This window comes from Chaetura pelagica, unplaced genomic scaffold, assembly GCF_000747805.2.
Source record: "Chaetura pelagica isolate M959 unplaced genomic scaffold, ChaPel_1.0 scaffold221, whole genome shotgun sequence".
NCBI lineage: Eukaryota > Metazoa > Chordata > Aves > Apodiformes > Apodidae > Chaetura > Chaetura pelagica.
In genome coordinates this window covers 7,283,137-7,303,036 of record NW_009952533.1, presented here as the reverse complement: position 1 = coordinate 7,303,036, position 19,900 = coordinate 7,283,137, and the positions used below count along the sequence as shown (strand labels likewise).

The 19,900-nt window shown below is 40.5% G+C and overlaps 1 protein-coding gene across 1 annotated transcript in view; it reads left to right on the top strand.

Moving 5' to 3' along the window:
- Nucleotides 1–6,223: 6,223 nt before the first annotated feature.
- Nucleotides 6,224–19,900, top strand: part of RNF150 (ring finger protein 150) — a 51,260-nt gene continuing 37,583 nt past the window's right edge. The window contains exons 1-4 of the mRNA XM_010008994.1: nucleotides 6,224–6,329; nucleotides 6,473–6,723; nucleotides 13,800–13,871; nucleotides 14,288–14,370. Coding sequence (XP_010007296.1) covers nucleotides 6,224–6,329; nucleotides 6,473–6,723; nucleotides 13,800–13,871; nucleotides 14,288–14,370 — 512 coding nt within the window. The remainder of the gene's footprint in view (nucleotides 6,330–6,472; nucleotides 6,724–13,799; nucleotides 13,872–14,287; nucleotides 14,371–19,900) is intronic.

The window sequence follows — 19,900 nt, the reverse complement described above, 5'->3', positions numbered from 1 at the left end:
AGCAGAAAAGGAAAACAAATTGTAAAAGTGGGTGGGAGGAGATGAAAGCACCTACGTCATTGCAAAGCAAGGGCTCTAGAGTAAAAAAAAGAAAAAAAAGTATATGGTGAAAATTTGTGTTCTGATAAGCTTGATATCCACAAAAACAAGGCTATGTGCTGCTGTGCTATCTTTGCTTTTGGCCTTCCCCTGCATTTTTTTAACTCTCAGGCTGGACATCCTTGACAGGGGTTAGCTCTGCCTGCCTGCTGTGACTCAGTTTTAGCAGTGGGGACAGAGAATGGTCATGGTCCTGCTTTCCTTTCCTGCTGGCAGCTCTCCTCCTGCACGTGGCAGGGTTCAAGGGCAGAGCAGGGCTGCTGGGCAGGAGGGGGGCATTGAGGCATTGGTGGTGCCTGTGGGCCCTGTGGGGGTTAAGGCAAAGACTTCTGCATCCCACTTCATAGCCTTCCCTCACTGTAGGGTGAAGTCCTGTCCAAAACCTCACTGATCCCTTGCTCTTGGTGACAGAACCATAGAATGGTTTGAGTTGGAAGGGACCTTAAAGATCATCTAGCACCCCTACATGGGCACGAACACCTCCCTCTAGACAGGTTGCTCAAAGCCCCATCCAGCCTGCCCGTAAACGCTTCCAGGGATGGGACATCCACAACTCCATGGCAACCTGTTCAACTGTCTCACCACCCTCAAAGGGAAGAATTTCTTCCTAATATATAATCTACATGTACCTTCTTTTCAGTTTGGCAGCACAGTAGGTCCTTGTGCAGAGTGAGTGCTGCTGAGCTCGCAGGAAGAGCCACTGCAGCCTTGGCACTCACTGCGTGGGGCTGGCAAGACCCACAGAGCATGGGTTGAGCCCAGGGAAGGGTGCTCCAGAGCTGGGTATGGGCAGGCTGTCAGATTGTTTAGATCTGCGTTTATTTTCCTTTTTTTCCAACAGCTGCTAGTTACTGAAATTGATTCATAAAAATGAAATTATTTCTTCAAGAAGTAAAGGAAGACTTGCTTAGGTTCTTGCACTCGCCTGCAACATTTCCAATCCTGGGTCCTGTGCAGGACTTGAACAGTGTTTTATCAGAGCAGTTTCTGAACTCTGAAACAGTGTTTGAGATTTCAGTTACAAAATCTGAAAAAAACCACAACTTTAGTACTTAATTTTTATGTACAATATAAGAGAAATCCTTATTTACATCTTGACAGGTCATCTTGGAGAAGACTCTGCATGCCTCCTTAATTGGAATTCTAATCAAATAATTGAATTAATTACTTCTAAAACTGACTTCTGGTGCTTGCCAAGCATGAAGAATTAAACAGTCATTTCTAAAATGTGACAGAAACATACCACTTTTTAGAGCCTCTGTCAAAAAATGACAAACCATTCAAGCAGCAGCCCATCACCATGGGGCCTGACTGTTAATTAGGAGAAGAGAGGACTTTTTTTCAGTATCACCCCTGAATCTCCCATAGCAGAATCAAGAAATCTTTAGGTTTATCTACACCGTCTGTGGACAAGGTGAAAAATCTACTTGCATCTTCTGACTGCAAAATCTGTTCATTTCTTCTACAAAAGCCACTGTTACAGAGCTCAAGTCTTTCTTTTCCTCTGTCACCATGAACAGATTGTTACTTTTGAAAAAGGTTGCAAATTTGCATAAAAGCATCCCAACTGAAGTGTATTTTCATGGCCAAGTACTGTGGAGAGGAGGAAAGTTTGGACAGGGTCTTCCAGGTCTTTTTCTGAAGTGTGTAGAAAACACTCTGACTTCATCACAGCTTCACATCTCTGTTGTCTGCCACCACGTGTAGATGTGGGAAGGCAGCTGACACCTGCTGCAGACTCGCTTTCTATCTTCTCTGACAGCACAGTTTCTCCTGCTGTTAGGAGATGGACACCTCTTGCAGGCTGGGGTGAGGAGGAGCCCAGGGTGACCCATAAAGGAAGGTGCAGTGCTTGGGGGATTCAGTATATCAGAGAATCATAGAATTGTTTTTATTGGAAAAGACCTTTAAGATCACCAAATCCAAGCATTAACCTAGCACTGTCAAGTCTGCCACTAAACCATGTCCCCAAGCACCACATCTACACATCTTTTAAATACCTCCAGGGATGGTGGCTCCACCACGTCCCTGGGTAACCTTTGCAAATGCCTGGCAACCCTTTCAGTGAAAAGTTTTTTTCCTAATATCCAATCTAAACCTTCCCAACACAACTTGGGGCTGTTTTCTCTTTTCCTGTTGCTTGTTACTAAGGGGAAGAGACCAAACCCTGTCTGGCTACATCCTCCTATCAGGTAGTTGGAGAGAGCAATGAGGTCTCCCCTCAGCCACCTTTTCTCCAGGCTAAACAACCCCAATTCCCTCAGCCGTTCCTCAAGAACTATTAATTCCAGAGCCCCATAAGGGAGAGTTCCTTCAGGAAACAGTCCTTTTGCCTTGTTTTATTAGCCACAGGGCTTTGTGTTTGGTCCAGCTGAACCTGTCCACAGCTCCCCAGCATGGCCCTTCTGGAGCCAATGGCTCTCGGGAATGATGCTGTGGGATGCAAAGCCCAGAAGCAGAAGAGCTGCCTGAAGATGGGCAGCACATTTTCTCTGCCCGGAAATACTTGATTTGGCAAATACACTTCAGCAACTTAAAATGACTTAAATAAACCCTTACTTGTTTTGTTATTGGCTCACAAAGAGAGAGCACAGATATGTTAAATGTTTCCTAAGCCAAAAAAAGAAGAAAAGCAATCCATTCACTGTAGCCTGAATACCTTTGATTTATTAATTTCTGCTTCATCCTGACAGTTACTTAAGAATTCATGTCAAACTCTGCATTAATCTTGGCCAGAAAAAAAATGAATTGTGTTAGGTAATGAGTGCCACAAAATGCAGTTACCATTGTGGGTGGCCTGAATGAAAAGCATCATTAGCATTTAACTTGCCAGAGAAGCATCAGTACATAATACCAGATACTTTCTGTTTTTGGAGTGTGTTGAATAAACGTGTACCTGGCAGTAGAAATTGAAGTCTTGTTATTTCTCCTCTTGAATGTGTGTGGTTTTCATGTACATTGGAGCTTCCCATGTGTCATTAGATACTGAAACAGAAATAATACAAATATTTTGTTGTATAAGGGAGAAAAGGGAAATAAACTACTTTCTCCTTTTTTATATTTTTTCTTTCTAGTATTGGGCATATTTTATTTTTAAAACTTAGCTTAATGACTTGATTGATCAAATAGCATTCTCAATCATGACTTGGAGAAATTATCATAAACTCAAAAAACGTTTTTGAAAAATTCCTGTTTATTACTTGTTGCTGATTTGAGGGTTTTTTTCCCAATAATGCTTCATTACAAATTGTAATGTTTTCCAAGAAAATAACCAGATAGCCTACAATTTGAATATATTAAGGGTTTGAATAAATAAAAGCAGCTACCTTCATCTTGCAATGGCTGTCTCTTCTACTTTGAATTTCAAAATGCATTTCTACTTAGTATATATCCATAGCAATTGACTTAGTATCTTATGTTTTTTAAAGTATTGTAAAGGGCCTTAGGCTCAAGGTGACAGTGAACTAACCAGGCAGAGATTAAAGAGGAGAGAACAGAGAAAGGGAGGTGTGTGGCTGTGCTTCTCTTCAAAACCAGTTATGTTTCCACAGTGAAGTGAAGCCAGAAAGCTGCACTGTAGTTTAATCAGAAAGAGTAGGTGACGAAAAACAGGAATTGAGTTAAATTTATGCAGGAGATGACAGGTTTTTTCCTCCCTCTTTTTCATTACTTTATTATTAAAGACAACTGTGGAGCACGTGTTTAATTATTACAAAAATAGTTATTTCATAATTAAACAATCAAATGTAATTCTTTAGTTGCAACATATTATATCTGGCCTTTGGTCATTATTTACAGTTCTCCTGTAATGTACTACGTTATATTCAGTTGAATTAAACATAATAAACATATTGTTAAAGTTGTAAAATAAATTTAAGATTCGAGGTAATTAAACAGATATGGTACAGCCTATATTTTCTACTGAAAATGCTTCTGTCTCTATCTTCTGGTTTTGTAAACTTTCAGATAACATTGTTCGTAGTGTCCCATATTGTCCTGAAGATGATGTTAGAGGCCTGTACTGGACAAGGAGTGGGTCAGAATGGTGGCTTTTCAGAGAAGTCAAAGAAATTATTTTCAGTATTTTTGGCTGTGGAATTTTTCACTATGGGTTCTTTTTGGCTGTGTGTGAAGTGGTTGCTTTGGTTTTCTTGTAGAGTGATTTTTAAATATTTTTTTTTCTTTAATGAAAGGAAGAGGACAAATCAAGGCATGTGGGCAGCTAAGCACTGCTCCAGACAATTTGTCTTATTGACTGCAGGAAAATTACTGGCATGCCACCAGTGTCCTTCTCAGCCACTTTGAGACTTGGCCAGTTCTCTCTAGGCTCTTAGGGTAATGTTTGCATTAGCCTTTTGTAATAAGCAGGTATCAGAAGAGTTGCTGAGGTAGATTTATCTTGGCTACTCAAGGTGGATTAATATGAGACAAAGAAAGGGAAATAGCAGAAAATGCTTTGTGAAAGACTATCAGCAGAAATGTTAACTTCCCTATCATGGATATATAAAACTCAGTTTGATATGTTTATGTGTGTATATATATATGTGTGTGTATATAAAAAAGTCAGCCAAAGTGTTGATTTCCACTGTTCATTGACTGACCTGTTCATAATCAGGAGTGTTATGATGGCAAGTCTCCCAAGAGGTAGAGTGGTGCAGTTTGCACTTCTGCTCCGGACTTCAGAGAGGAAGGCTCAGTTCCCAGCTTTGCAGCAGATTTCGTGTGTGAATAGCAACAGTCTGTCACAGCTATTTAAGTACCTCCAATGGATTGAGGCATCCAGCAGAATTTGATGAAATTTCCACTATGGTTAGTGTTTTCCATTTAACAGCACCCACCTGTCTGCTTTAGTATATCCAAAATCCTGATAGACAGCTCCTGGTCTTTAGCATCTACCTACCTTTGAAAACCTGGTTTATAACTCCCAGGGCTTTTTGGTGGAGAAATATCTGAGCTGGACCATGAGGACCAGGACAGAGTGGTGCACTGGTGAAACTTGGGTTGGATATCAGCTTGGAGGGAGAAGTTGTTTGAAACAAAAATTGCTGAGCAGTCCCATGCCACCTTCATGAGTGTCCCTAGGCAGGCAGCACTTGGTCCTTTGGCCCAAGTCAAAATACAGGTACCTGTGGGGTTAACAACATGTTGGCTGATTACCTGCACCCAAGCATCATGTCTCTGATTTCAGACACCTCCACTTTGTACCTTTCTTTCTAAATGCCAGTTTGTGATCATTTCGTATGCTGCTGTTTCTAGCACGTTTCTACAGTAAAATCCATTGATTTTGTCCTTAGCCACTTAGTCAGTATTTGACTTATTAGGTGTAAAAACTGTCTACGTACTTGTTTGTGGAGTGGAAGAACAGAGTATCTCTGATATTAAATCATAAAGCAGTGATAGTTTATATATAAAGCCAGAAAATGCATTTAACATGCTGCCCAGTCCCAGATAGTTTCAGACTATATTGGTCATGCACAAAGGGGGCATAAAATTATGAAAGGAAAATAGTTTCAGCAGCATGTGATATAAAGAAAATGAAACAGTTCTGTACAGAAAGGAAAGCTGATGCAGAGTCAAGGATTGATAGATGTTAGAAGGTCCATTTCACAAGGTCATGGATTCAGAAGGCTAGACAGGACTGTGGGACTTCCCTGCCCCATCCTGTTAGCGGGCACCTATTTGCCACCTCGGCTGTGCTGATTTGCATCCTTGTGGGGGTCATGCTGCAAACTGTTGGGGGCTGGCCTGGGCTACAGTACTTTTTTTTGTGGAATGAAAGAGAGCTCTTGACTTTAAACTTGCATCAGTTAGCAAATCCAGCCCCCAGCAGGGGCTCCCAAAGGTCTGTGTGGGCTCAGGCTGTGGGAAGCCTCCGGCAGTATGGGGCAGCGGGTGAGCTGGGAACGTGTCAAGATGCTCTTGTCGCTTCAGGTTTCTCATGCTGCCAGCCCCAGACAAGGGCAGTGGTGCCTTGGTGCTTTCAGACTGTGAAACCATGTGGGAATCTGCAATTGAAAGTATTTCTGATCTGAAGTTTGGAGGGGCTTCTCTAAAGACTCATGACCTTGCAATAAGCTAAGATAAATGTATGTAGAGTGTTGTATGGAAGGATGCTAGCTGCAGCATGTCTTTCTTCAGTGCTTACAGCAAGATCATCTGGATAAGTCGCAGCACCACTGGAATTCTGTGTTTACAGCAACTCGTGAAGTACTTTAATACATCTCACCAAGGTTAGCTTCTAGAAATACACTGTGTAACTGGTTGCCATTGAAAACTTTTTTCTTCTTTTCCTTGCTGCATCCTTTTGTCGTTTCATTACATGCCAATCACTTGTTTTGCTTAAGGTTTCTTTTCTCTGTTTCTTGTCTCATAGGCCTAGAAGATGTTGTAGCAATAATGATTCCTGAGCCCAAAGGAAAAGAGATAGTGAGCCTCTTGGAGAGGAACATTACTGTGATGATGTACATCACCATCGGGACACGCAACTTGCAGAAGTACGTCAGCCGGACCTCCGTGGTGTTTGTCTCCATCTCCTTCATCGTGCTGATGATCATCTCGCTGGCGTGGCTGGTCTTCTATTACATCCAGCGATTCCGCTACGCCAACGCCAGGGACAGAAATCAGGTGAGCAGTGCTGGAATGGCTGGTTGTGTTCCAAAAAAATCACCATGGGATTCAGTTTACAAATAAAATTAGAGGAAATTGTGAATGTGTGGTAAAAAACCAAAACAGCTAACTAAACCAAACCAAAAAAACAAGGAAGTGAAAAAAATAAGGATGTAAGGATGCCTGTGTTTGGGAAAAGTCAAGATTTCTGACAACATAGATGGGATTCAGAAAAAAAAAGAAATAAATAGAGTGTATGTGTATTTTGGGGGTTTTCCCCTGTGGAAAACACAAAAAATAAAAAGTTGATAATGTTTCTTAGCTAAAAGATTGCCTTGGTACATATAGCCAAGTGACATGGAAATGTATATAACTAACAACCCTTATGATCAAAATGATGATGAAAATATAGTGAGGGATGTGAATGTCTGTATGTGAAACATGGGTTCATAATAAGTGAAGAAAGAAAAAAGAAAAAAGTGTTTTCATTTGAAGCCTTGGGCTTGAAAGGCAAGCATGTCTCTCTTCATTTCACAATGATCACTGAAGATGTACGTGCTGTAGTGATAGCCACCAATACTATTAAATTGTTGCTTTTGCTTTTGAAATCTTGTCCAAACTCCCTCAAAGAGATATGAAACCTATATAGCTGGAGAGAAGTCAACAGCAGTGGGAACAAACAGTGAGTCCTGAGGCTCTCTGGATTTATAAGGCACTGTGCATCCTTGTGGTAGTTCAGCAATGAATAATAATAGTAATGAGAATAATAAATTCAATCCTTACTTGTCGGGATGCAGCTATCTTTGCATCAGCAGAACTGTGAAGCTGAGGCTTCTACATTTCATTCTAATGGTATGGTAGAAATTATCAATGTATGAAATCTGAGGAGATAATCATTTCACTGCAGGGAAAAAATTGCACTGTAATTCAGAGATGTTTCTGGACCTTTAATAAATTGCTCTTGGGACAGGGGAAGGTTTGCCTTGCTTACGTTGTAGAAGAAATGGAACTGAGAACGTTAGTAATCAACTTGTAGAGAAAAGTACTGCCACACACTTTGTGATGTATACTTAATGTATAGGGATCCCTCACCCTGCTCCATTGAAATTCAAGCATCCTCTGAAATAGAGAGCAGCTGCTTTGTATTTATGGACAGAAAGAATCCACTTTCATTTTAAATACACAGTATGAAATTTGGAATAGCAAGAGCAAGACTGTCCCAGCTGGAATTTGAACATCACTGGCAGCAGATTGGCTGTGACTGCAATGGCTGTTGTAATTTTTAGATGCTTTGGTTGCAAAAGTACTTGTGTGCCTAGCTTATGTATGTGAGTACCACAAGCATGCTTTCAATCAAGCAATTATACAGGCAGATTACCAGTGTAAATAGACATACATATACATGAGACCCAGCAAAATAAGAAGCTCATTCAGGTAATAAGCTGTAGTTTGAAATTAATAGGTTTATATCTTCATGCAGACTTCCTTTTCAGTATTTTCTTTCCAGAGTTTGAACAAGACTAACATGCACAAGCAGTTGTCCTGTGCAGAGGTTTTAATAAATTTCTTACTACATGTGTTCTTAAGAAGAACAGGGAAGCATGCCTCCTAAGCAAGTATTTATTACTGAATTTTTCCCAAAGCTGTAGCAGTGACACAGGGCAAACTAGAATTTCTTCATGTACTTTTTTCATCCAGTTTTGCCTGACATCACCTCTGATTTCTTTATTAGCTTTTTTCATATTAAAAATTGTAGTGATATGCAAACAAAGCTCACCCTTTTGTGTTAATGTGTTGCTGTGGCTTATTTTTCCTCTTTTAGTCCTACATATGGAATACAATGATGTAGGTAGTCCAGAAGAGCTCAGCTTACTCTTGCCTTTTCCATGAGGTCTCCTTTCTGTTTCCTCTAAAGCTCTGCTTGTTTGTTTTGTTTGTTGTTTGTTTTTTTTTCCTTTGACACATGTTCTTGTAGCACAAGGATAGCATTACAAAGTTCTATGTTAGTATCTTGGATATTCATGTATATGTAAGGAAAACTTGCTGGAGCAAGTTTCTTTTGTCATTGCACTCAAAAGCTTTTGGCATTATAACTTACATGTCTTGGTATTGTGCTCACTTGTTGAAAAGCCTCATGTATGTTGTAAGCACCTTCTTTGCTGCCCAGCTTTAGGGAAGATGCATCCTTCTATTTGTATTCAATGTGCTCAGGCTTAGGTTTCTCCAAATGCTGAAATGTTTGGATAAACAGTGCATCGGTTAAAGGGGGAGCTACTGGTGCATTGAGAGAAAGTTGTGCCATCTGTTGCTATCCCACAACACGATAAAAGCTGTGAATCATTTATTAGACTTCAGTTAAAATTAACATAAATAATTTAAAAATATTAAATTCATTTTGACATCTGAAAGATTTTAAATCCTACTGTTTTAAAGCAATGAGTTGTGCGGGCCTAGGTTTTCTGTGTCAAATAATAACCTATGACTACCTCTTTGTTAACTTCTTTCATGCATGCCCTGCCTAGGTTTGGCCGATACTGGAATTGCTACCAGGAGTAGTTTGGCCTCCTCTGGATTAGTAGTCTGGGCCTTGTGCTGAAGGAATGGGGCAATGTGGCTGACTGCGAAGTATTATTAGCAGAAAAAGTCACTCTCTCCAAGCAGGAGGAGTCTTGCACTGTTATGTGAAAGCAAGATTCCTGAACATCTTTTCTTAGCCACTCCAAGCCTTCCTAATTCATCTTCCATGTTGCCTCTTCCAAGATGACCAATTGCAACTCTGTCTTCCTTTCATGAAAAATGCATTGTGTCCTTTTGTCAAGCATCATCACCACCTTTGCCTCCTTGTCCACTTTTATGTGAACCTCCTTTCCAGGTCCACTTCCCTTCTTGCACAGAGCAAAAGTTGCTGATCAGGCAGTAAACTTGAAAGGAACTGTCTTAATTATCTGTCAAGAAAACAACAAGTCCAGCTAGTGAGAGTCATCTAGAAAGACTGAAGAATCTTCTGGAATCATTTCCTGGGACTCACCAGGGAGATGATACCTGGATATACAGCATGTACATCTTCAGCCACAACTCTTCCTCACCATGTGTGCAAAATCCAGGTTCATGTGCCAGAAGAAAAACACAACTCACTCCAGTTAGGTGCCTGATTTTGATGAGCAAAGAATCAGGACTTCAAGGTTTATCACTGAATATGCTTGCCTGTTCATCCCACCTTGGCTGGGATCTCATGCAGTGGAGCACAAAACTGTCTTCCATTTTGGGCTTGTGCACCTGCAACCAGGGCATCAGCTACAAATACTCTTACATTTCACTTTGTGTTTTATTACATTTGATTTTCAGGAGCATCTCTAGCACAGACAACTATATGGTACATGCGGAAGTACAAGATAGGTAGTAGTATTTACGTGGATGGAAATCCAAGGCCTTCTTTATTTTTTTCCCACCTAACAAGATGTCCAGGAAGTAGGTTGTTGCCCTGATCATACGCCCTTTTGAAATGAAAAGTATATATTTGTGTATGGAAAGAATAGGCAATCTGTTTCCACAGTGCGTTGCTCCTGGAGCCTGCCTGAAGATGAGAGAGTTTCTCTGTGAAAGACTGTGGGAGTTGTTTGCATCAAGAGACATCAGGTTGCAGAGCTAATTGAAGGCAGTTTGGAATTACATGTCAAGCCCTGAAGATAATTCAGCAAAATGTGACTTGCTTTCTCAGCCCTACAACAGCCAGGACACAGGCTTAAAAAAAAAAGCAAAACGCAACCCTGTCAGTGTGTCAGGTTTCATATTTCTCCAGTAATAGCAGAGTTTTCTTTTTGTCATCTGTGAGATGGGAAAATGGCAAGGGAATGATTTTTAAGTGCTAAATCTGTTAACCATATTTCATCTGTGTGATTTCTTTCCATTCATTGGTTGCTTGTTAAGAAGAAGTTTTCTATAAGGTTATTTTGAAACCAGATGGGCCCCATGAGTTTTGCAGGATGGTCAAAGCCAAAGCAGGCAACGATTGCACGTGAGCTGAGGCCAATCCTGTGCATCCTACATTGATCTCCAGTGAAGGATCTACCTCAGTGTGTAACTGGCAGCATATGGAGGGTCAAACAATTCTCTGAGAAGGAAGACTGCTAGTCATGGCTTGGAATGAGGGTTCTGGACCATTGAATAGAAACATCAATCTTTGAAACAGTGTTAGGAAGATATGTCCCATTATGGAGTCCAGAGTGTGGACTCCCCTGTCCTACAGGAGGTGTGTCTGATACTTTGTCCTGACAGTGCACTTCAATCTGTGCAAGGCACAAGGTTCCTGCAAGGGTGCAGATTAGTAAGGCCATTCAGAGGGAAGCACTTACCATAATTTCTCGTCCACAGCATCTACAGTCCTTTACTTCCTCAGGAAGAGACAAGCTCTTCTTTCCATGCTACTGCCCTTTCTTTTAAACTAGTATCACCATCTCTGCAAGACCACTGCAAGTGATATTCTTAACTTCTTCCAGTCCAGGACTGAATGTTGCAGCCTTACTAATGAGATTATGAGATTTATGATTGTAAATCTCTAAGCCTTACTTTAAACCATTAAACTATTGTAATGCCTCTTACCGTTTAGAAGAAATCATTGGTTAGTGATGGTGTGCCTTTCATTCAAATGGAAGAATCCCTTGAAAGTATGGCTTTACTCCAAGATATCCCTGTTCCTTTAAAAAGTAAATTGTTCTCATTTGCATTTAAGTCATGAACTTGTCTATTTAAGACAGATAAGAGAAAGCGAACATGAAAACAAGCAGATCAAAGATGTACACAAGTCTTTAATCTTGTCCTTTCCCCTTGAAGAATGTGCAGAAAGGAACTGAGACGTTTCATTAGTTTAAGTAATAATAATGATAAAAAGGAATCACAAGCAATTCCTGAAGCAGGACATAATGACTCTTGTCTTGCTGTGTGTTATCAGTCTGTCTTTGATTTACATTAAAGAAACAAATAGCTGGCAAGAAATGTTTCCAAGTCTCATCTGATCCCTTTATTTAAGGGAGACTGTGAGAAAAATGTTTCACAGAAAATATGTTGTTCTAACTACAAGGTACTCCCTCACGTGGAAAAGTAATGCTGGAAGGCTCCTATGTAAACCTCATATGATAGCCAAGATTGTTTTCACTTCTTTAGCCAGATCTGAAATTGCTCTCTGCTTTCAGTATTGCATACATTTTCTCAGTCTTCCATGTCTTTCCAATCCAATAAGCTTACTTTCTAAATTCAGTGATTTTAATTGAATCTGAAGAACAAAGGGGTAATTTATTAATTGTATCTGTATGGTGATTAGGTCTCAATTTACAAACTACATCCAGCTTCCTTCCATTTTTGGCTTCATTCTGCCCCCCCTCCGTCTGGAAAGCCTTCCCTCTGACAGGCCTCTCTGAACTCTGGCACAGGCCATGTTCCCAGCCTGAAAAGTTGAATGTCTTCTGAGTCACCAGAGCTCTGAAGTCTCCTTCCCCATCTGACAAGACATGGCTGGAAACATGGATGGGGAGGGGGGTTGAAGAGAAGACTTTTAAGTCATTTACTGGTGGCAAATTGGGATGCACTGTATCTTGAGCTGTTATAAAACTGACAAGAAGACATCAGAATGAGTGTTGCTGCATGAAACTGTATGAGAAAGGCATGATAAAACTAGAGGTGACCTAGAGGAGGATTGCCAGTATGGTCTGGGGATAGAAGCAGATGACCTCTGAGAAGGCATGTGGGAACTTGGCTTGCTAAACTGGGAGGGGAGCAGAGGAGAAGGAAGGACTTTGCTTGCAGCCTTCAGCTGCATAACGGGTGGTTGAAGAGGATGTGCAGTCAGACTCTTCTCAGAGGTTCTCAAAGAAGGGACAAGGGCAATGGTCACAAATCACAAAAAAATCCATTTGTATGTTGGTTGTTGGGGTTTTGGTTTTTTTTAAATTACTATGAGAGTCATTAAGCACTGGAACAAATTATCCACAGAGATTGTGTAATCTCCCTTCCTGGAGATATTCAAAACTTGACTGGACACAGCTCTGACTTTGAAGTTGACCCAGCCTTGAGCAGGGAGTGGGAGTACATGACCTCTCAAAGACCCTTCCATCCTGTGAGTCAGCCTCCAGATCGCCTTGTTGGGTTAGCACAAGTGAGCAGCCAGTTCCTTGGAGCACCGTCACAGGCACAAGCTCAAAAGTGTAGGATGCAGAGGTAGCTCTGCTGAGCAGTGATTGTATGAACTGCCCCGTAACACTCTCAGCCACTTGCAAGAGGCAGAGGCAGGCATCTCCATCTCCAGCCTCTGAGAACAGGGCGTTTTGCATTGGGCTGTCATTATATACTTCAGCCCTGAGTGGCTGTGAGCCTTGCTAGCACAGTAACAGTGTTTTGGAAATATGGGAGAACAGTTGGAGACATCATGTGGTAAACAATTCATGGTCCACTGGAGGCAAAGATAGAAAGGCAAGGAACAAGCAAATGGTTAGGTATGGATAGTTTGTTACTATATGCTTTACCTGTAAGAAACTGCAGATGCTTTTGCCTCGTTTTTATACCTTGTATTGCTCTTGCAAAGTAGGCAAGTCTGTACTGCAAGGAAAGAGAACACCAATGATGTTTATTAATAGATTAACAACTCACTTTCAGCATTTACATCTTGTTGAAGATCATGAACTGGTACTGCAACAGCATAAGAAATAAGACCTTCTGAATCCAGTGTTTGCTCTGCTTGCTACAAGTGTAATTAGAAAAAGAGAGGGAAGAAGTATAATACCCAAATAGAGGAGTTGTTTCATACATCGCTCCTCACTGGAATAGTAGAGGTGCTGTGTTGTAGTATCATGATGGGGTCACCTACAGTCTCTACTGGAACTCCATTAGAATTGCCTCATCAGTCATGGGTTACCAGCAAGCTTGGAATACCTACAGTGCTCTTATTGTGAATAACATCATGACTGACCTCATCTGTTTATATTTATGCAGCACTGTCCTGTTTCTTGTACCCTCACTTCAGATTATTAAGAAACCTAGGGAGAAAAGGTGATGATTTGTGCATGAAGAGTTACTCTTTGCTTAAGAGCAATTTTTTATTACAGCGCCGTCTTGGAGATGCTGCAAAGAAGGCAATCAGCAAGCTGCAAGTCAGAACAATCAGGAAAGGTGACAAGGTAATTCTTCAAATTGCTCATTACCAAATGAAACTGTACTGAGGATTCCTTCAGACTTCTGGGTCAGAGAGGGAGAAGAGAAATGACAGTTGCTTATTTAGCTAATATGTGTCCTTCAGGCAGAGGAGGAATAGTCTTGTAAGCAATTTGTGGATGTAATGGAATAGAGAGAGCAGAATGTGATTCTCTGAAGTTGCAGAAAATCTTGAAAGTTAAAACATGCTAACTAAATTTGCATACTTCCCATGGCAAGTTTCCAACTGAAAATGTGTTGGAAAATCTGATTTGCTTGTCTTGAAATCCATAATTGCATGTGTAGCGTGCACCAGTGACCATTTTACTTTGTCACATAGGCTCTTGTAGGAAGACGTTAGCTGACAAAAAAATTAAAATTATGAATGTTCTTTTTCCTGTAGGAAACGGAGCCAGACTTTGATAACTGTGCTGTTTGTATTGAAGGCTACAAGCCCAATGACGTTGTGAGAATTTTGCCTTGCAGGTAAGTTGAAGGTTGCATGTGGTTTTAACTGTGATATAGCTCTCTATTTCAAGACAGGTTCTGTTCTCACAATGTCATGCTGTTGAGATTACCTGAGAGCTAGGGGAGGGAACGGTGAATTTGTCATCTTGATTTATTCAAAATCTGTTGTGTAAGGATACTTGAAATGCCTCTTTTTCCACTTGACATGAAAGTAGTGATAATGGTGGTGAGAACCTGAGTTTAAAATTATACTCAGAAATTCTGTCTGATCTGGACCTGCTACAAAGTCTTCAGTAGGATTTTTAAATTCAAGGTTTTTGATTCCTCTGTTCTGCTCACTGGTTTTATATCAGTTCAGAATACCTGCCTCAGAAGAATTTGCCCCTGACTTTGAAGTGTTCCCTGGGCAAAGCAGCCAGGGATAGAGCAGGCTTCTGCTCCCCATGGAGCTACTTATTTTTCTGTCCTGGGCCATGTCCAGGCACTGAGAAAGGGATGAGTTCTCTAAAAACCATAAAAAGATATGCTGAGTAGAAACAGGAAATAGAAAATACTGTGTGTGACAAAGACTGTGTTATCTATTGCTGCCATGAAAATGTTCTCAGGCATGTGAGACATGGAGGTGACAACTTTTGGGCTTGTTCTTTCTCTTTTCTTCCCCTCGTGTGAACGTGTCCTGTGCAGCACATAACATTTGCAGTGATGTGACACAGGAGCGCAGCCTCTTGCCACCTCTAACAGTTGTTTTCATCTCTCTATGGCACTGTATTGTCATCCATGAAGTGTTGACTGATGAAGGATTTCTCTAAGGAAATGAATTTCTTAGGAACTTTCCTAGAAACAGTGGTTCCCCTAGGAGAGCAAGAGCAAGTGTTTGATTTCGCTAGAAATAGGAATCTCAAGTGCTGCACATACAGAGCACAGACATTTTCTTATTTTTACTAGCATTTCTTTCTTCTCCTGAAGTCATTTCACTGGCTTGAGAAACTGAAGTATGTTTCTTTTCCTACTATGTTGTTCCCACTTAAATATCTGACTATTACAAGCTGTCCATTTCTGTTTGTTCATGTGACTCATTAAAACTGTTTACTGCCATCACTAAATGGCAAACAAAAAGCAGCAGATTAGTAATAAATCTGACCTACTGTTAATCCTCCACAAGGACAAATTGCATGTGGAGCATCATTTCATGAAGGAGAAATATAAAAAAAAAATGAGAAATTACCAGAAAATATTGACCTTGGTTTGACATCAAGACTGTTTTCATAGAAGCATATTAAAGTTTGGAAATTTTTCGTGGTAGAGAGAGGCATGTTTTGGAGGTAGCTATACAACAGCAAAAAACCATGTCTAAGCTCTAGCTATCACTTGTGTTTCGCTTCATAATTCAATGAGGCCACAGTCAGACTGTCATCCACAGTGTTGAGTCAAGCTGAGTGAGTAGGAAATGCATAGTTAACAGGTGATGTTCAGTTCTTGGCGGACTTAAAAGGTCGCCTAGAAACTGACTAATGCTAAAAGGTTAGCAGCAGCAGAACTGTCTTGTAAAATACTCACAGTTTGAGCCTCAGCAGTTTTGAATTATAAAAACCTCTAAGATCTTTCTCAAGCAGCTATTTCACAAACCCTGGTTGTCCTGCTGCACAAACTGTGAGGGCAGTATTTTACATATTTGCATGGGCTTGGACTTCCAAAACAGGAAACTGTAGTCATGATTCTTTCTACATTTGTCAGGCTCATTGCCTCGTCCAAAAAAAAACAGAAGGAAAAAAAAAAAAAAAAAAGAATTAATTTGTGTCCCTACTAAGTGGGTGGGAGAATGTTATATCTTACTAAAGACCTACAGACTCTGTAGGTTTCTTCCTGCAGCATACTCAGTTAAACCACAGGCAGTTTCTAGGATGTGAACCTCAATAGGTTGCTGTTTAATAAGCAGCTGGCCTTTCCCCAAGCCTTACAGAAGCCAGCACCATATGACGCCAGTGCTGGCTGACCTTAGTGTTTCTATCCAGGAGGTGTTCAAGGTGTAGAACTTTTACCTTCAAAGCCAAACATACTTCAAGAGCTGCACATGAAAGATGCTTCTTTGTACTGCTGGTAGTAATAGGAAAACCACTGCTAGCAGGCACATGCTGCATAATGCCATGTGTATCCTGGCATTGCTTTTTTAAGCCTGACATACCCTGAATCTCCTAAGAAATTGGTACCAAAAATCCACCAGCCAATATGGCAGTGAATGAGCTCTGAAGTACATTTTTCAGGGCCTTTTCCCCCTCCAAAAAAAAAAAAAAAGAAAAAAAAAAAAAAAAAAAAAAAAAGAATTAATTTGTGTCCCTACTAAGTGGGTGGGAGAATGTTATATCTTACTAAAGACCTACAGACTCTGTAGGTTTCTTCCTGCAGCATACTCAGTTAAACCACAGGCAGTTTCTAGGATGTGAACCTCAATAGGTTGCTGTTTAATAAGCAGCTGGCCTTTCCCCAAGCCTTACAGAAGCCAGCACCATATGACGCCAGTGCTGGCTGACCTTAGTGTTTCTATCCAGGAGGTGTTCAAGGTGTAGAACTTTTACCTTCAAAGCCAAACATACTTCAAGAGCTGCACATGAAAGATGCTTCTTTGTACTGCTGGTAGTAATAGGAAAACCACTGCTAGCAGGCACATGCTGCATAATGCCATGTGTATCCTGGCATTGCTTTTTTAAGCCTGACATACCCTGAATCTCCTAAGAAATTGGTACCAAAAATCCACCAGCCAATATGGCAGTGAATGAGCTCTGAAGTTACATAGATGCATGTTTACTAGTGCTTACAGTGTTTCCCCAAATGTCCTCTTTTCTGTTGGCAGAGAGCAGGCACTGGGATAGCTTGTTACTGCATCTCTCATTCTGGAGAACTAGGAGGAGAATTCCACTTAAGTTGTTCTTCTTTCTCACTGTTCTCTTTAGCCAGCTCCCACAACTGACTGTGCTAATAAACTTCACTCTACATAATGTATCAAATAAATAAGGACTGACACTTGATTTAAAATAGTGTTGGCTTGCAGCTGGTTTTATGTTTAATGGTAGCAAGCATTGCTAAAGTTCTCTTTGCGGGCACTGACACAACGTCAAATGTAACCAAGATCATTGTTCCCAGGGTAACATCTCTTGTCATAGCCCCAGTTCTTTCTGCTTGTCTTCCATCTCTAGCTTCAAAACGCCTTCATCTTTTCTGCTCTTTCTTTGGAGAAGTTATTGGTGCTGCTGCTCCCGATGTCTACTTTTTACTAAATTTTAACTTTACTAAACTGCTACAGAGAAACAAGGTGATTCTTTCAGCCTCCTTTCTACTGAGTTCTTCATAAGCTCTTTTGTTGATTGTTTCATTTCTGACACCAGTAAACATGCTTTCTGACCCCATTCCAGCTCATTCCCTTCCCCTGAACCTTCACTCCACAAATAACTTTGATTTCAGAGACTGCTTCACTCCTCCCTTCTCTTTTTATTAGGTCCACATGAAAATCATTACATCCCACACATTCTTCCCTTTGATTACTTCCTCTCACTTACCCTCATAATTATTTCTTTTGTTCTTCGTTCATCCTCAAAAATAAACAAATAATACCATACATGCAGCCCCAAAACGCCGAACTTTCTTGTTGGATGCCATTGTACTGCTCAGTCTCTCAGCAAAACCCTTCTCAGTCTTCCGCTGCAGCCCTATGTCTAATCCAGGCAACTCATGCTCTTCTTCAGGGTCCTTAGGTATGTGCCTCTCCTTCTTTCCACTTTTGCCTCCTGTTCTCTTTGCTCCTGATTTTTTGCTGAGAAAAACTGCATGACTGCTACATTTATTTGCATGTAGATTAGAAAGGTGGGATGAGGAGCAGAAGGTAGGAGAACAACAGTTTCTCTTAACCTGGAAAAACAGCTTCAGAAAATTGTTGGCAAGCTGGAAGCTTTGCAATAGTTTTACACCATTCAAATTAGTATTATTATAATTTTGGACTGAGCCTGAAATTAGTTGTTATTTTTTTCCTTCTATGTTTAAGATTGTAGCTTTAAGGAAAAATTAAATACATTTCAAACAAAAGTAACCCGTAGTTAATAAATACAAAGTGCTATTTAGATAATAGTAAATTAAATGCTCTGGGATTTCAAGATTCTTTTTCCTTCTTTGTGCTCTGTGAGCTCTACAAAGCCATGTGCAGTCACAGTGTCACCCAGGAGTACAGGAGGGATCTCAGGAGGCCAGCACCCCTGGAACTGTGCACGGGCACTGCCCGTGCACATGGGGTTCTTGGGAATTATTTTTCCAACACACTCTGCAGCCTCCAGGGATGAAGGCTCTGCAAATTCCCCTGATCATTTCTTGCAGCGCTCTTCACTACCTTCACTGCGCTGAAGCTTTTCCTCTTGTGTAACCTGGATCTCACTTGCTGCAGTTGAAATACACCATTGTCTCTCTTACCCCTAGGAGAGATGAAGAACAGTTGTTTCCTTTCTCCTTATGGAGATTCCTTGATTTGTATGAGCATTGTTACATCATCTCTTCTCCCCTTGTCTTCCTCTCTCTCAGCTAATCAATTACAGTTCTTTTGAGAAACTTTTCAAGCCGTCCAAACTAACATAGTTCTGCAGTGCATGTGGTAGCATTGCAGCCACTCTGACTTTGATTGCCAAAGCCATGTCCCGAGCCTGTAGCTGAAACATCTCTCTTACTGTCTCCCTGTATGGGTCACTACTTCTGTACTCATCTGTGATGCCTCTACCTCCTCCTTTTGAAATTTGCATCAATCAGAAGTGCAGAGGGAGAGAGATTTTTGTCACAGTAGGTCTTTTTACATCTGTCTTTGTCTTACCACATGACAGAAAATTATTGCGGTTGTTCTCTCATTGTGCTGCTGGCCCTTATTTTGCCAGAATTTGGATTATAAACTTATCAGCACGTCAAGTAATTCACAATTTGTTCAAAGTCGTAATCATGCATGTAACTAAAAATGAATAAACTTTCAAATTCAAGTTGCAAAGCCTGCCACCTGAGTTAAAATTTCAAGTCCTCATCTGATTTTCATCTTTCTGTGGATTTCTGTCAAATAATCAAGTTTCTTCTATTGTACATCTTAAATCTGAAACTAATAAAGCCCTAATAGGCTGTGCTAATTTAGTATTTAGAAGTGCAAAGTGACACGATCTGCCATGGATGTAAATTACTGAGCATTGGTAGAATTTATTTCAAATATATTTTTTAAGCCAACCTTAAGAACACTAAACTTCACTTTTTAAAGTCTTTAATGCATGAAATTTCCAAGTTTTTGGTGATTAACAGGTTTTATGAAATGCTGTAATACAATTCACAGCCTAACTGAAGCTTGCAAAGATTGAAATTGAAAATGAAAGGAGACTTTCTAGTCTGTGGTAGAATGGCTTGATAGGAAAATATTTTTTTATCTGAAACAGGCTTTGGAAATATGTTTCTTTCAAGAAAGAATAAATATCTTAGATTTTGTAAATGTACTGATTATTTTAGTACAAACGTGCTTCAGATGTTTGCAGTTAAACATACT